Here is a 12,978-nt window from a genome sequence, read left to right on the forward strand (position 1 = left end):
GGTCTCCTCGGGAGGTGAACGTAATCCGCTTGAAAACATTAGTTTGCAGGTGCCAAAGCTCCCAGCAAGATAGTAGGAAGAGATGACAGGAATCCATGAGAAATTAAAACTGTGAGAGGATGGGTATATCAGGAGCTTCTGAAAATTTTCTAGCCACACCGCTTGTTCCTCCCAACCTCTGTTCTGTAGTGTTAACCCTTCATTAAATTTAATGGCCTGCCTTCATAATTTTCAGAAGACGGGTTCAGCAGGAAAGAGGCACATTAATTTTGAATACTCCAAGGAGCATAGTACAGAAAGTGTGAGCGAAAGCCGCTTTCCTTGCTCTTTCTTACGAGGCCTTCACCGCGCATAGCACACGTGCACACGTGTAAACTTCGTGGTAGTCTCGAAACGAGACAGGAATGGCCTGAGGATGCATGTTGGAGGCACTCGGCATGTTTACTAAGGGAACGTCTCTTCCAACACACTGGGTAGCGCGTGAGGAGCGGTAGTTTTTGTGTTGAAAAACAGTATTACTACAAAAATTCAAAAAATTTTGACAGAAAGGCAAATCAGATCAGCTGGTTTGTTTTCCTTTATTTTTCTAAATCTTGTCTACATGCACAGGTGATTTTTGCAAAATTTAACCTTAGTTTAACCTTAGGTTTTATTTATTTATTGACATTGTATTATAAATGCCTTGTTAAAAAATTTCATTGTGTTCTTCATAATTGACATGTGCACAACAGTGCAGCCTTTTCCATCAGGTTGATGAACCATGGTTATCTTAACCATTCCTGTGTAGTTGGTTATTTTTATTTGCATTAAAAAAAAAACAACTTTAAAGTTGCCAAATGTGTTTTTGAGATGGCCTATAATATCCTGAAGCCATAGCACCATCTGGGAATAATCAAGAATTAGCTATTATGGGCTTGATATGTTCTCATTTATTATTCAGCCTTAGACAACAGAGGAACAGTTTTATCAAAAAGTAAAAGAATTCCGTGTACTGTCCTTGAAATTACGAATCCGTTACTAAATGCTGGATTGGATGGGACATGTTTTGGTGATGTAACAATGCCATGTAGCTCCTCAGGAGGAATTTGAGGCCCCCCAAGCCCCTGCTTATGCTGTGATTGTGGGCGAGCCGCTCTGCTCCGGATTTGTCTTTACCTATATGTGTGAGGCAGGATGGAAGCAGCTTCTGCCCCTCTAAAATCCCTTTAAAGATATTGTTCTTAGCTGCTCATTTGAAAGTAGTTTTTGTACTTTAAAAAAGTAAGGATTTTGCAGCTTAATTTTAATCTACTTTCTAAAATAAATTCCTACGACAGAAAATAGTCATCTCGTATATTCTTGACAGTGTTCTTCATTCCAGCTATAAAAGAGGAAGCGGGCAAGGGGGTGGGGGATGTTTATTTGTATTTATGTCAAGATTTATTTTCTGTGACCTTAGAAGGGCTGGAATGGCAGTGAGTTCTCTCCAGCAGGGTTTTTGCTTATAGGCTTTAGCAACATTTTTTCCCAGGGACAATTTTTAAAAAGTGTCTTTGATTTCCTCCAGAAAACGAGCTTCAATCAGATGGACAGTCTTCTGCCCCCAATGGTGACAGCACAGGATCCCTCGTGCCTGCCTGGCGGTCCAGCGGCAGACGGCCAGCATCAGCCCTGCGCATCAGAGCCCACAGCTGGCCAGCAGCTTTCTCCTGAAGACGCCGAGAGCTCTCCAGGCTGCCCCGGGAGCCCAGCTGGGCAGATTGGACAATCCTCTGATTTGTCAAGTGTGTACAGGGAGGAGAATACAGACTGTTCCTGTCAGAAGAAAAGTAAAGGCAGGGAAAGTAAAGGGGAAGCAGAGCTGACACCGACTGTGGACTCTGGCGCTGTGCCCGACCCCCACAGTGGAGGAGAGCACACGGGAGGCCTTCCGTCCTGCAGAATCCGAAACAGAGATCCTGGGACAAAGTCTTCTGCAGGGGCCACAGACCAGGCGTCTCCAAACAGGAGTGACAGTGTCCCGCGGGGAGACCTGTCGGGAGAGCCAGGCACTGTGGGGCCGGTCATCCCTTCTGCCTCAGAGGCCTGGGTCCCCGAGACTGCAGGGGCAGCAGAGCCCGAGCTCGGGAACCCAGAGGAGGCCCCCCTCCAGAGGACCGAGTCGGAGAACACCAGCACAGCCGGTGCCTCTGACGGCCAGGTCTCAGGCAAGCCTGCCAGTGTTCCCAGCTCTGCCTCTGCCACGCTTTCCTTGGGTGGTCACAACCCCGCCAAGCCTTCACTTGTACTGAGTAATGGAGGAAGCTCCACTGAGAAAGCCGCAGACTCTGAAACTTCAAGAAGTTGTGATGAGAACTGTGCTGTCCCTGGAGGTCCAGATGTCCTGGGGATTTTGCCTGCTGCAGAAACCAAGATTTCACATGGGTCTGAAGCCGACTGTCCCTCTGCAAGCGTGTGTGAGGTGACGTCAGCCTCCGATCTGACCTTCCCCAGGCCAGAAACAGATGTCAGCCCGTACCAGAAATCAGAAATGAATTCATCTCACAGTCAAAGCCAAATGAGCAAGTCACCCATAGGCTCCACAGCGGGACACGGTAAACTTTCTGTGGCCTCTGCATGCCCCCAGAACACAGTCATTTCTAGGGGTGCGCCAGCTGCAAAGCCTTGTGATGACCCCGTCGCCCCACCTGAAAGTGCTCCCCCGGAGCTGCCCAGCACACAGCATCTGCCCCCCGCCATCTGCCGCGAAGACCCACAGGCCTGCACAGTCACCCCTGACCATGCTGGAGCTGCCCAGGTGCCCGTGGATTGTTGTCCTCTTGGAGTTGTGGATGAAGAGGGCCGGGGAACAGACACAAAACTGGAAGCATCTTTAACAAACACACTTAAGGTGGCTCCACATCCATACCCTGCTGTATCCGAAATTGAGAAAGAACTGGTACCAGGCCAGACGGTGACATCACACAGGACTTTCTCTCCGGCAGGCGGTGCAACATGTGAATCAGTAACCAAAGATGACGTACTTTCTTTTGTCCCCTCCCAGAAAGAAACGGGAACAGCAACTTCTGAACTACACACAGCTGCAGATGGTAGCGATGGCCCTGGCGGAGACTGCATTGGTGGAGCTAAGCAGCTGCTAGATGACCGTGCGGCAGGCCTCTCGTTGTCCACTGCTGCCCTTGATCTTCAGCCCAGCATGGGGAATGCCAGCCCCACAAGGCTTGTGGGGGAGCATCAGGGTCCCTGCCTCTCGGCAGTTCCTGGGCATCCGAGTCTCGAGGGGAGTGCTGACTCTTCCCTACTGCTCGTGGGAGAGGCCGCCTCGCTCTCGGATTCCATTTTGACTGAGGAGGGAAGAAATCTGGTGGTTTCAGAAAGCTCTGTGGCTCAGGGACGAGATGACAAGGACAAAGCAGTGACTTCTTCCTCCCTGAAGGAGGTCCTTCTTTCTTCCGGAACTCTGCTGGGAGAGCAGAGGGCACCTTCTGGACCAGATGCCCCAGGACTCCTTGGAGAACCTGACTCAGCTGCCTGTGCTAAGGACAGAGCACTCCATGGCAGCTTCCCAGGCGCACCCTCAGCCTGTCTTCACGTAGAAACTCAACAGAACGAGGAAGTGGCCCCACCGGTCTCGAGGCTGCCTGAAGGTGGGGCTGCACCAGTCAGGGTGCCAGCAGGAGCAAGCCCGGCTGTCGACTGCGGCCCGGAGGCCTCGGGGGCTGCCCAGAGCAGCTCCCCTCCACTGCGAGCTCTGTTACCAGATGGGTCGGAGTCTCTTAACTGCCACCCGTCATTTGCTCTGGATGTTGATGTGAAAAGCACTCAGAACCAGGGGGAGAACTCTGCTTGTGAGATGAGTGGGAACGTGTGGGATGTGGCAGTGGCTGATGCTCCACCAGGTCCCACTGGAGCCAGAAGGAAGGGTAGCTCACACAGCCCCCGAAACCCCCTGACTGCAGAGCGCCTCCTGAGCCCGGAGAAGAGCATGAACCGGGGTGTGCCAGGAGCACCCCCAGGCAAAGGCGTGACTGACCAGCAGGCCGCTGCAACCCCAGAGATGGTGCCTCTTGGTGGGGAGACAGAAAAACCAGAGGGAGCCGAGCCCCACTGTCACCTGGGCAGCCCCAAAGAGGCGCAGGTAGACGGTGGAGCCCAGCACACCCCTCTGCAGCCTGCTGCCAGGCAGTCCCGCACAGGGCCAGGGCTCGCCCAGAGTGCCGCTGACCAGACCCCATGCTGGGAGAGCGGGGCCCTCCCACCACCTGGCACTGTCTCTGCCACCGCCGTGCCTCTGCCTCAGCGGGCCGACGCCATCATGGAGGCCGCCAGTCGCATCGTGGACGCTGTCATAGAAAGAGTCAAGGCCTCAGGAGTTCTGATGGCCAAGGGGGGCATCCAACATGGGCCGCAGTCCAGTCCCTGGGAGTTGGGCCCCGCAGCTGGACAGCTGGCCGGTGTCTCTGCAGGCCATGTGAGTGCCTGCCTGCCTGGGGACACCCCACAGGTGGGCAACATCCAGGAGGAAGCCCCTGGTGCCCTTGAAGGATGTGATGCTGGAGGGAAGGAGCCAGAGCCGCTTACTCCACCTGTTCCAGGACCTGGGCCGGCAGCAGGTAAGCAAAGCAGAACCCCAGACTCACCTTTTGAGGGTTCCCTCAGAGTTACTGCTCTGTGTTGGTAGAAATACAGGTATCTTTGCTGTTGAGCAGTCTTGCCCGCGGTGGGCAGGGTGGCAAGAGGAGGGTCACTGCCACCTGGGGAGCACGTCATCTCGGGGCAGAATTGCTTCCTGTCATGTCGACTACCAGGCTGAGTGCCTCAGGCCGAAACTGTTCTGTCGGACACACCAGAAACGCTGTCCCTGCCCAGGCTGGGGGGCACTGCCTGGATCTCAGGTGCTCCCCAGTGGTCAGGGAACTTGGCATGTGTTTTGCCCCCACAGCACAACCCTCTCTCCCGAACCATGGCAAACAGTGTGAAAGTGGGTTCAACTTACCAGCCTGGAGTCCCTTTCGATTCCTGTCGGCCGCCTCTGTATCCTGAGTGAATTTAGAGGCCGTGGTCTCATGCACACCTCTAATCTTTGAAGCCTTGGCACGCCACCCCGGGTGGTGGTGTTAGGTCACGGGCGAGGTGGGGCACCTCCCTCCTCTTCCTGCCGGAGCAGTGGACCTCCGGGGCCTCTGGGCAGCCGTCTGGGATGCCGGGCCAGCACGGCGTGGGGGATAGGAGGCAGGATTTCCGCCCCAGCCCTGTCTGCTGAGCTGCTGTCACGGGCAGACGTTGTGTCTGCTTATCTTGGTGAAGCAGCTGCAGCAAGCAGATTGCTCACACAGCAGCCCGTTCCATCTGTGGGTAACCATGGCCAGAGAGGACAGAGCCGCCGCTGTCGCTCACTGGAACCAAGCTCTCTGAATAAAACTGCTTGGGGGCTGAGGCTGAAGCGGACTGGACTCCGCCCGACTCCTTCCTGCTGTCACGGGCCCGTGCGACCCCTCCATGGCACTGCCTGTCACCAGGTACTTCGGCAGGCTCCTCTGTGCTCCCCTGGCGCGGAGGAGAAGCAGGAGCCTGTTCTGTTTTTTGTTTGATTGTTTCGCTGTTGTCTAATTTTGCAAATCCCTGTCAACGTAGTAGGTGTTGAGTGTGGGGTGGTAAATGGAAAGAGGGGACAAAATAGCAGGAGAAAGTTGTTGGGGGAGCAGAGCAGGTTAATAAACAGAGCCGTCATTTTCCCTGATAAGGAGCCCTTAACCATTTATAATCTGTTTTTCTTTTCCCCGGTTGAGGGATTTAAGAAACCTGAAGTGGTGTTTCTTGCACCTTCAGGTTTTTAGTTTCCATTAATGTTCTAAGGGTAGAAAGTCTGAGCAGCAGAAATGTGCCAGCTGCTATCTCAACTTAAACAAGAAGGTCTCTGGTTTTTAGAAGAAGGTACCGAAAGTCTATTTTGGGGGGGGGCTGTGGCAAGTTGGCATTTCAGAAGGGGCGTGACTGTAAGCCGATGCGGGCTGTGTCCTTTTTGCTTGGGTGCTGTGTGTTTGGCCGCATGGGCTGGAAATATTCCTCCCTGGCTCCGTGGTCAGAGTTTAATCCCAGCAAGTATGAGCTTTTTGAGGTTTATTCCAGAGCACTCTGAAAAAAGGTGAGAAAACCAGGGAGATTTTCAGAACTTTGATTTTTTTTTAAGAGTACAAAAGCTACAGTAAGGAAGTTAAATGATTTTGAAGATCATAAGGTTTTAGGAGAGAAAATGAGATGTGTGAAGTGTCAACACCATCTCCGGGTTGGGGGTGGTGGGTATGTGTGGGCGACTTGTTCTGCCAAAAGGAGTCATAGTGCTCCGTGCTCGTGGTGTCTAACCAGAGAGAGAAGTGGCCAGTGAGGAAGAAGCCGGCGCTTTCTCCGGAGCAGGCAGAGCTGGGGAAAAGCCCCGGTGCCGTGGCCTTATGGAAAAAGCACCTGACCGTGAGCTCAGAGCCGAAGGGTATTTTCTAGGAAGTTTGCGTGCCATTGGTGAGGTTAGCCAGCTGTCCTAGGACGGAGACACAGGTTTAGCTGCTGGTTTAGAAGGGGCCCCATGGCACTGGCTTCGGTTTTTACATACTGCCTTAGCTAAAGCCACATGGACATCGAGATGGAGAAAACTCAGGGAGAAGAGGGGCCGTGGCCCTTCGCCCAGCAAGAGCATGGGTGTAGCCATGTGGGGCTGCCCGCCCCACCCCTCGGCGCTCGGCAGTCACTGCTACCATGGTGACGGGTCGCTGCTTGCCAAGACACACATTTCCAGTTGATGGCATAGATAGTGAGGTGTGCCAAAGATCACATCCCCAAATAAGTAAAAGCCACCAACAATCAGAAAAGAATTTACTCTGACTCACTTAGAAGTGTTTTGATCAAGGAATACAGATTCTAAGGCCATTGCTTCGTCAGACGTTTCTTCTTAAATAATCACATTTTATGAACTGTAAGACAGACTTTGGTTCTTGGGCAAGGAAAGCTGTTGGCCTATTTTTAAACTGCTAGTAAGATTATGTAACTATAAAGGCAGAGACAGAAGAGTAGAGATTTAGAAATGTTCATTCCTAGGAACGTAACAGTTTACGTGTAAAGGAGATCTTTGCATGTGTCACTGTGTGCCGGTAGAATAAAATCTTAGCTAATACAATCGATTCTTTGGTGAACGGAACCTCCGCCCTTGGTGTAGGGAGCGTTCTCCTCTGCCAGGGTGGTGGCTGGACTCGATTAGTAACAGCCACAGAAAATGTCCCACGTGAAACTGAGTCAGTAGTGCCTCTTGTGTTTGGATTATCGCGATGACCTTTGACTCTTTATGCACCAACTTCTTTAAGAAGTGGTGTCAAAACCTAAATTTCCTCCAGACATCAGTTTTAGCACTTCCTTCCTGTCTTGGCTGAATGATGGTCAGGTAACACAAACCACTGCTGTCTTCTCTGTCAAGAATAATTTCAGAGAAAATTTTTTCTTAAGAAAAGGAGTTGCCACTTTGTGAATATGTGATGGCTGGGGAAGAAGTGAATTTTAAAATAATAAATAGCATAGGAATTGTTCTGTTTCACCACTCACAGTGATGGTGAGTGTGTGGTGTCCCACAGGCCTTATCTTGCTCTCAGCGGCTCTTCCTGTGCAAACACGTCCATCTCTGGCCCCTTTGGTGGTGGGCAGTTTGGGCTACCTGGCCCCAGCTGGTAATCTGCCCCCTTAAAGGCACGAGTTTGCTTCTCCATAAGCCAGTCAACTCCACACTCAGCTGTTCTGGAGAAGTCAGTAGTGAGAGTGGATGGTCAGTGGCGTGAATCGGAGCTCCCTTAGCTGCACCCACGGAGGGCTGGCTAGGAGACCGTCTGGGCGTGGGGTGAAGGAGGACGAGGGGTCAGAAATGACCCTGGCAGCTGAATGAGAGGGAATACTTTCCACTTACGCCAAATGCAAACCAAACAAAACACACGAAACCAGGAGGTGTGCAAACAGTAAGACAGCAATCGATATTTCTGATGCACTTTGTAACCACCTCGTTTTCTTTAGAAATGCCAGATACGAAAGCTGAAGACGAAGTGGACTTTCGTGGTAACTCCAGGGAGAGCCCTGCTTCTGAGGAGGTGGCTGCGGGCAGCAGCGTCGCTCCTGCGGCAGAGGCGAATCCAGGCCCGGAGACCCAGGCGGTGAGTGGCATCACATTTATTTCAGCATGAGAGGTTCTAGCCAGGTCTGCTCTGCAGCCTGGTTTCTTTCTGTGTTGGAGATTGCACCACCACCTGCCCCTGCCGCCCGCCACCATGATCTCTTTTCCTACCTTTACACGAGCATATGTTGTTCTAGTGCAGCCTTCAAACGTGGCATGCACCTCACAGTAGAGGGTCTGGAGAGTAGGATAAAAAAGATGTTCTCTCTGAGCACAAAACTTCAATTTTCATCAAGTTTAATGTGTCAGAAAATGAGAATTAACTGCAAAAAAGGATCTCTTGACCTTTCTTACACCCAATTCTCCTTTCTTTAAACAGAAACTGAGAGCTGCAAAAGTGAGATTGAGATTTGAACTTTGAGCTCAGTACTCTCTAAAATACAAAGAACATCATTTTTAGGGCCAAAAAAAGCTTCAGTAGGTTTTGTGCCTAACAGCTTGATTGCGCGAGAATTCGTAGGCCATCAAATCCACCCATTCGAGTAAGGTGCACAGGTCATTTAGTTTTTAATAGTTAAAATCTTGCAGCCGTCACCACTGTCTGACTTCCGAACACCAGCATCACCCTGAAGAGACCCTCATCTCACTAAGTCTGCACCCCCAACCCCCACCTCCGTCCCCGGCAGCCACTCATCTACTTTGTGGCCCTCTGGGTTCGCGCCTTCTGGAACTTCACATGCGTGGAATTCGACAACATGTGGTCTAGCATGTTTTCAGAGCTCTTTTTATTGGTGTGGATAAACCACGTTCTGTTGTACGCGTCGATTGTCCCCGTTTTGGGACTGGTGAACGCGCTGCTATGGTGCCCATGTTCCTCTCTACTTCTTTTCTTATACCAGGTAGTAGGTTTGCCAGGTCACTGGGTAATCTGGTGTTTGACACCCAGTATGCTCTCTGAAGTATTTTTCTTCAAGGTCTTGAGGTTGTTTCTCCTATTGTTTATAGCTGTTGACTTTTCAACGAGGGCACTTAAATTTGTTGAAAGAAATGGTGCCCTAAGCTTTTGGTTACATGCTAATGAAGTTAACCTTCTGGAAATTCAGGTTATTGCGGTAAATATCATTGGCCCTCAAAAATCCATCTGCCTTTTCTAAACTTGGCAGAGCCCTCTCTCTTTGCTCTGCAGAGGGCCGAGTGGTATTTTTCCTTAAAGTTAACTCCAGTAGGCAAACAGAGCTGTGCCCTCCCCAGCTGGCTCGAGTATCTGAACTTGATAAACAAGCTTGGTTTTTGGAGCGCATTGTGGGGAGGTGCTGCCGTGGTGACCGCCCTCACTACAGATAATGTGTGACTAATGCGGGTGGCTCCTCCTGTCGCAGGCGTTATTCAGACCAGTGTTGCTTTGGCTCCTGGGGAAAGAAAAAAGGACACACCCTGCTTGAGTACATGTGTCTTTGTTTCCAGGAGCCCCTGAAACATGGAAAGAACACACTCATATCCTTGAATTCAGAGGCCTCCCTTTCTTAGCCCCTCATCTTAATATTAGAGCCATTGGGGTCACTGCATGTGTCTGATGCCTGATGGGGGGGGTGGGGTCATCTTATCCGGACTGGGTCTTAGCAGGGAAAACGAAGAAAACGAAACATGATTTTAAAAATAAAAGCCCCCGCTCGCCTGTTCTCTTTCCCTCGTGTTTGCTCTCCTTTCTAAACCTCAGAGAGCTCACTTTCCCCGATTGGCCTGCGTGCCCCGTTTTACAGATAAAAGAATTAGCGCCCCTGAGACTCGCAGGACTAGCCCAGGTCGGGCTCAGCAGGAACGAGAATGGGAGTTTGGTTTCTGACCCGGGACAGCTGGTGGCCGTGCTCCAGGGGCGTCGGGGGTCAGGGCCGTGTCGCATGTCTGCCGCTGGCCGGCCTCCGCCTGGAGTTGGAAGAGGCACCTGGGATGAGGTTTTCAGTTCTTGAAGATTTTCAAGTCTGAGTCTAGAGATTTTGTGTTCACTTGTTGCGATGTTGTGAAATCTGACCTCTCCTATCCTCTCCTGTCGGCCGTCGCCCGGCCAGGCTGCTCTGCTTGCTCTGAGCTGAGAGGAAGAAACTTGGACACACGCGCTCATTTTTCCCATTCTCTCTTTCTCCCCCACTTTTAGCGCTTCAAATTCTGTATTCATCGTGTGTGTTTTCATTAGATCCACAAATCTCTTTTTTTAAAGGAAAGATCGTAAATATTTTAGCCTCTGGGCCACACAGAAAACAGCTCTGGGCGTGTGCAAGCAAGAGCGTGACAGCTCCAATACAAGCTTGGTTTAGGGGCTCTAACGTGGCATTTCATAAAGTGCTCATGTGCCATATAATGCTTTGAGGGGGAGTAATTTCTCATTTAAAAATGTAAAATCCGCTCCTAGGTTTGTCTACGCCCTGCACCGCAGCAGGTGGTGGGCTGCTGGCCTAGAAAATAATTGTGTGCCAGCAGCAAAAGGAATGAGAAAGCAGTGGGCTTCTTTTCTAAACAGTTTTGCTCGTTTAGTGGTGAGAGCTCCAGTGACGAATGCAGGCGGGAGGCAGAGGGTGGCAGGTCTGGTCTCAGGCGCTAGCTCTGCTTGGCCTCTCCAGAGTGCACCTTCCTCCTCCCTTCATCTCGAGCTGTGGCCTTCTGAAATCGGTTGGCAGGCTGGAAGGGCTGCACCGGCTTGTGATGGTCGTGGAGGTAGAGTGGCATCTGTGTAAAGTTACACCAACCAGTCTTTCTGACATATGTCCCCTCTGTGTGTTGGCTTTGGGGACAGGCCAGTTATTGCGTCCCTGAATCATTGAATTGTCCTCCACCAGGTGTAAAACAATCTGTATATCTTAGGCTTTGCTACCATCTTGGAAACCAAGAACAGTGATGCATTGGTAGCAATTTTCTAGTAAATGTAAAGAATCAGATTTTTTTATCCACATAGAAGAACTGGGGTGTAGGCCAGACATGCCAAAGGAGGAGAGGATTCACCAGAGACAAGAGCGGGGAGCAGAACAGGTGGAAGAATCAATTTTAAATTCTCCTGGGAGGCTTCCTTTTTTTGTAACCTGCTCTAAACATGTATAGTCCTTGGTGCAGGGACCTCTCCTGAGGTGGCATTACAGAGTGCTGACGGAAAAAGGCTTCTGTTGAATTCCTGTTTTATTTAATCTAGTAGTCTGATATCTGTCGTACAAACTGAGCCGTAATTTTTCATTCCTTAATCTGCTTGACCATTGTTGTAACTCAGCCCTTACTGTAGAGGTCAGTGATGCTTAAAATCATGACCCATAAATGGATTAGGCAATGGCAAGATTAATGTTTGCCTCTATTCTGAGGGGAAACGTGTGCTGAGTGCCGCAGTCTTCTCAGTAGAAGTCAGCCCATCCTAACAGACACTTCACTTTTCAGGAGGACGTGCCATTAATTAAAGACACTGTGGTTCGTTCATTCCCATTGGTTGCGGTTTCTTACTAGGGCTAATATTAGCTACAGTGTGATATTTAAGGTTGTCCCCTCTTATGAACCCTTCTAGTTTCAGAGTTCTCAGATTACCTTCTGTGTCTTTACTTTATTCTTTGGTGAGTTAGTATATATTAAACACTCAGAACAGGGCCTGACACACAGGAAGTATGGTTTGGCATTATTGTTATTAATTTGTTTCTTCTGATTCCAAGATCCTTCTCACTTATTTAAGTAACCAGTGGCATATGGCAGTTCCTACAACAATCAAGACTCGTGGACATGAAGTTGGGAGATGTGGAGTTTGTTTAATCTCTGAGACCTGTAGAATTTGAATGACCCTGAAAGACGAGTAAAGAGGTCCAGTGCCTTAGCTTCATAAGAGAAGAAATGGATTCAGGGTGGTTAAGTCTTTTTGCCTCGTTTCACAACTAGTCAACTTTGTTTAAGCTGAACTTAATATCCTAATAGTGTTTCCCTAGTAACTAGACTGATTTCCTGAAAAGTTGTCCCGAGGATGCACTTCTGGGGAGCCCAGGTGACTCGGCTTTGGGATGGGGTTTTGCATTTTAACAAGGCCTCCTGGATAACACCCATGTGAAAATCTCATCATTACATCTCCTGCTTTCCGTGAGAGTTGGAGAAGCTCCTTTGGCCTTTTTTGGAGCTAAGCTGACTTACTTTTAAGTCCCATGTTCTTAGAATGTTTAGCTGCAGCTAAAGAATAGCAAGAATGTGTTCACAGAGTTTCGTTTTGGTACAGAAACTACTGAGATTTTCCAGACCTGCATTTTATTTCTTAAAGAATGACATGACTCGGTGCAGAGATGACACTGAGTACTGAGTGCAGAAAAGCAAGCCTCCAGGGATGTGCTCCCTGGCCACCAGGATGTAACTGTGGCTCCTGCCCCCCTGTCACAGCTGAAGACTGTTAGCCACATGAAGACTGACTCCAGCAGGCAGTGTGTCCTGTCAGGATGCTCGTGGCCCTGTGGCCAGATGCTCAAGAACAAGTATGTTCAAATACAACCCTAAAATCCCATATTTTGAGTGGTAGGTTACATAACTCCGTAGCCAGACATCCGGTTAACTGAATTTCATTCTTTTTTAATATATTTTTTTACATCATTTTTCATTTTTGCACAACGTATGCATTTTCATCTTGGTTATAGTCCCCATACAATTCCCACCCCTGCTGTTTTGATCCTACTCCCTCCTCCCCCCATCTCCCCCCGTAGTGTGTCTCAGGTTCATAGTTGTTTGTTGATTTTGATTTTCACTTTCTTATAGTTATTCTTTCTCCTGGTCCCTTATTTAAGTTTTCTAGATTCCTGCTATGAGTGAGACCATCCGGTATTTTCCTTTTTCTTTCTGGCTTATTTCGCTGAGCA

General features: G+C 49.8%; 1 protein-coding gene across 1 annotated transcript in view; it reads left to right on the plus strand.

Moving 5' to 3' along the window:
* Positions 1 to 12,978, plus strand: part of LOC311183606 (A-kinase anchor protein 13-like) — a gene marked incomplete at both ends in the record, with an annotated part of 100,902 nt that overhangs the window by 65,512 nt on the left and 22,412 nt on the right. The window contains 3 exons of the mRNA XM_084253150.1: positions 1,547 to 4,592; positions 8,026 to 8,162; positions 8,809 to 8,984. Of these exons, the coding sequence (XP_084109276.1) occupies positions 1,547 to 4,592; positions 8,026 to 8,162; positions 8,809 to 8,984 (3,359 nt within the window). The remainder of the gene's footprint in view (positions 1 to 1,546; positions 4,593 to 8,025; positions 8,163 to 8,808; positions 8,985 to 12,978) is intronic.

This window comes from Talpa europaea (assembly GCF_964194135.1).
Source record: "Talpa europaea genome assembly, chromosome: 14".
Classification (NCBI taxonomy): domain Eukaryota; kingdom Metazoa; phylum Chordata; class Mammalia; order Eulipotyphla; family Talpidae; genus Talpa; species Talpa europaea.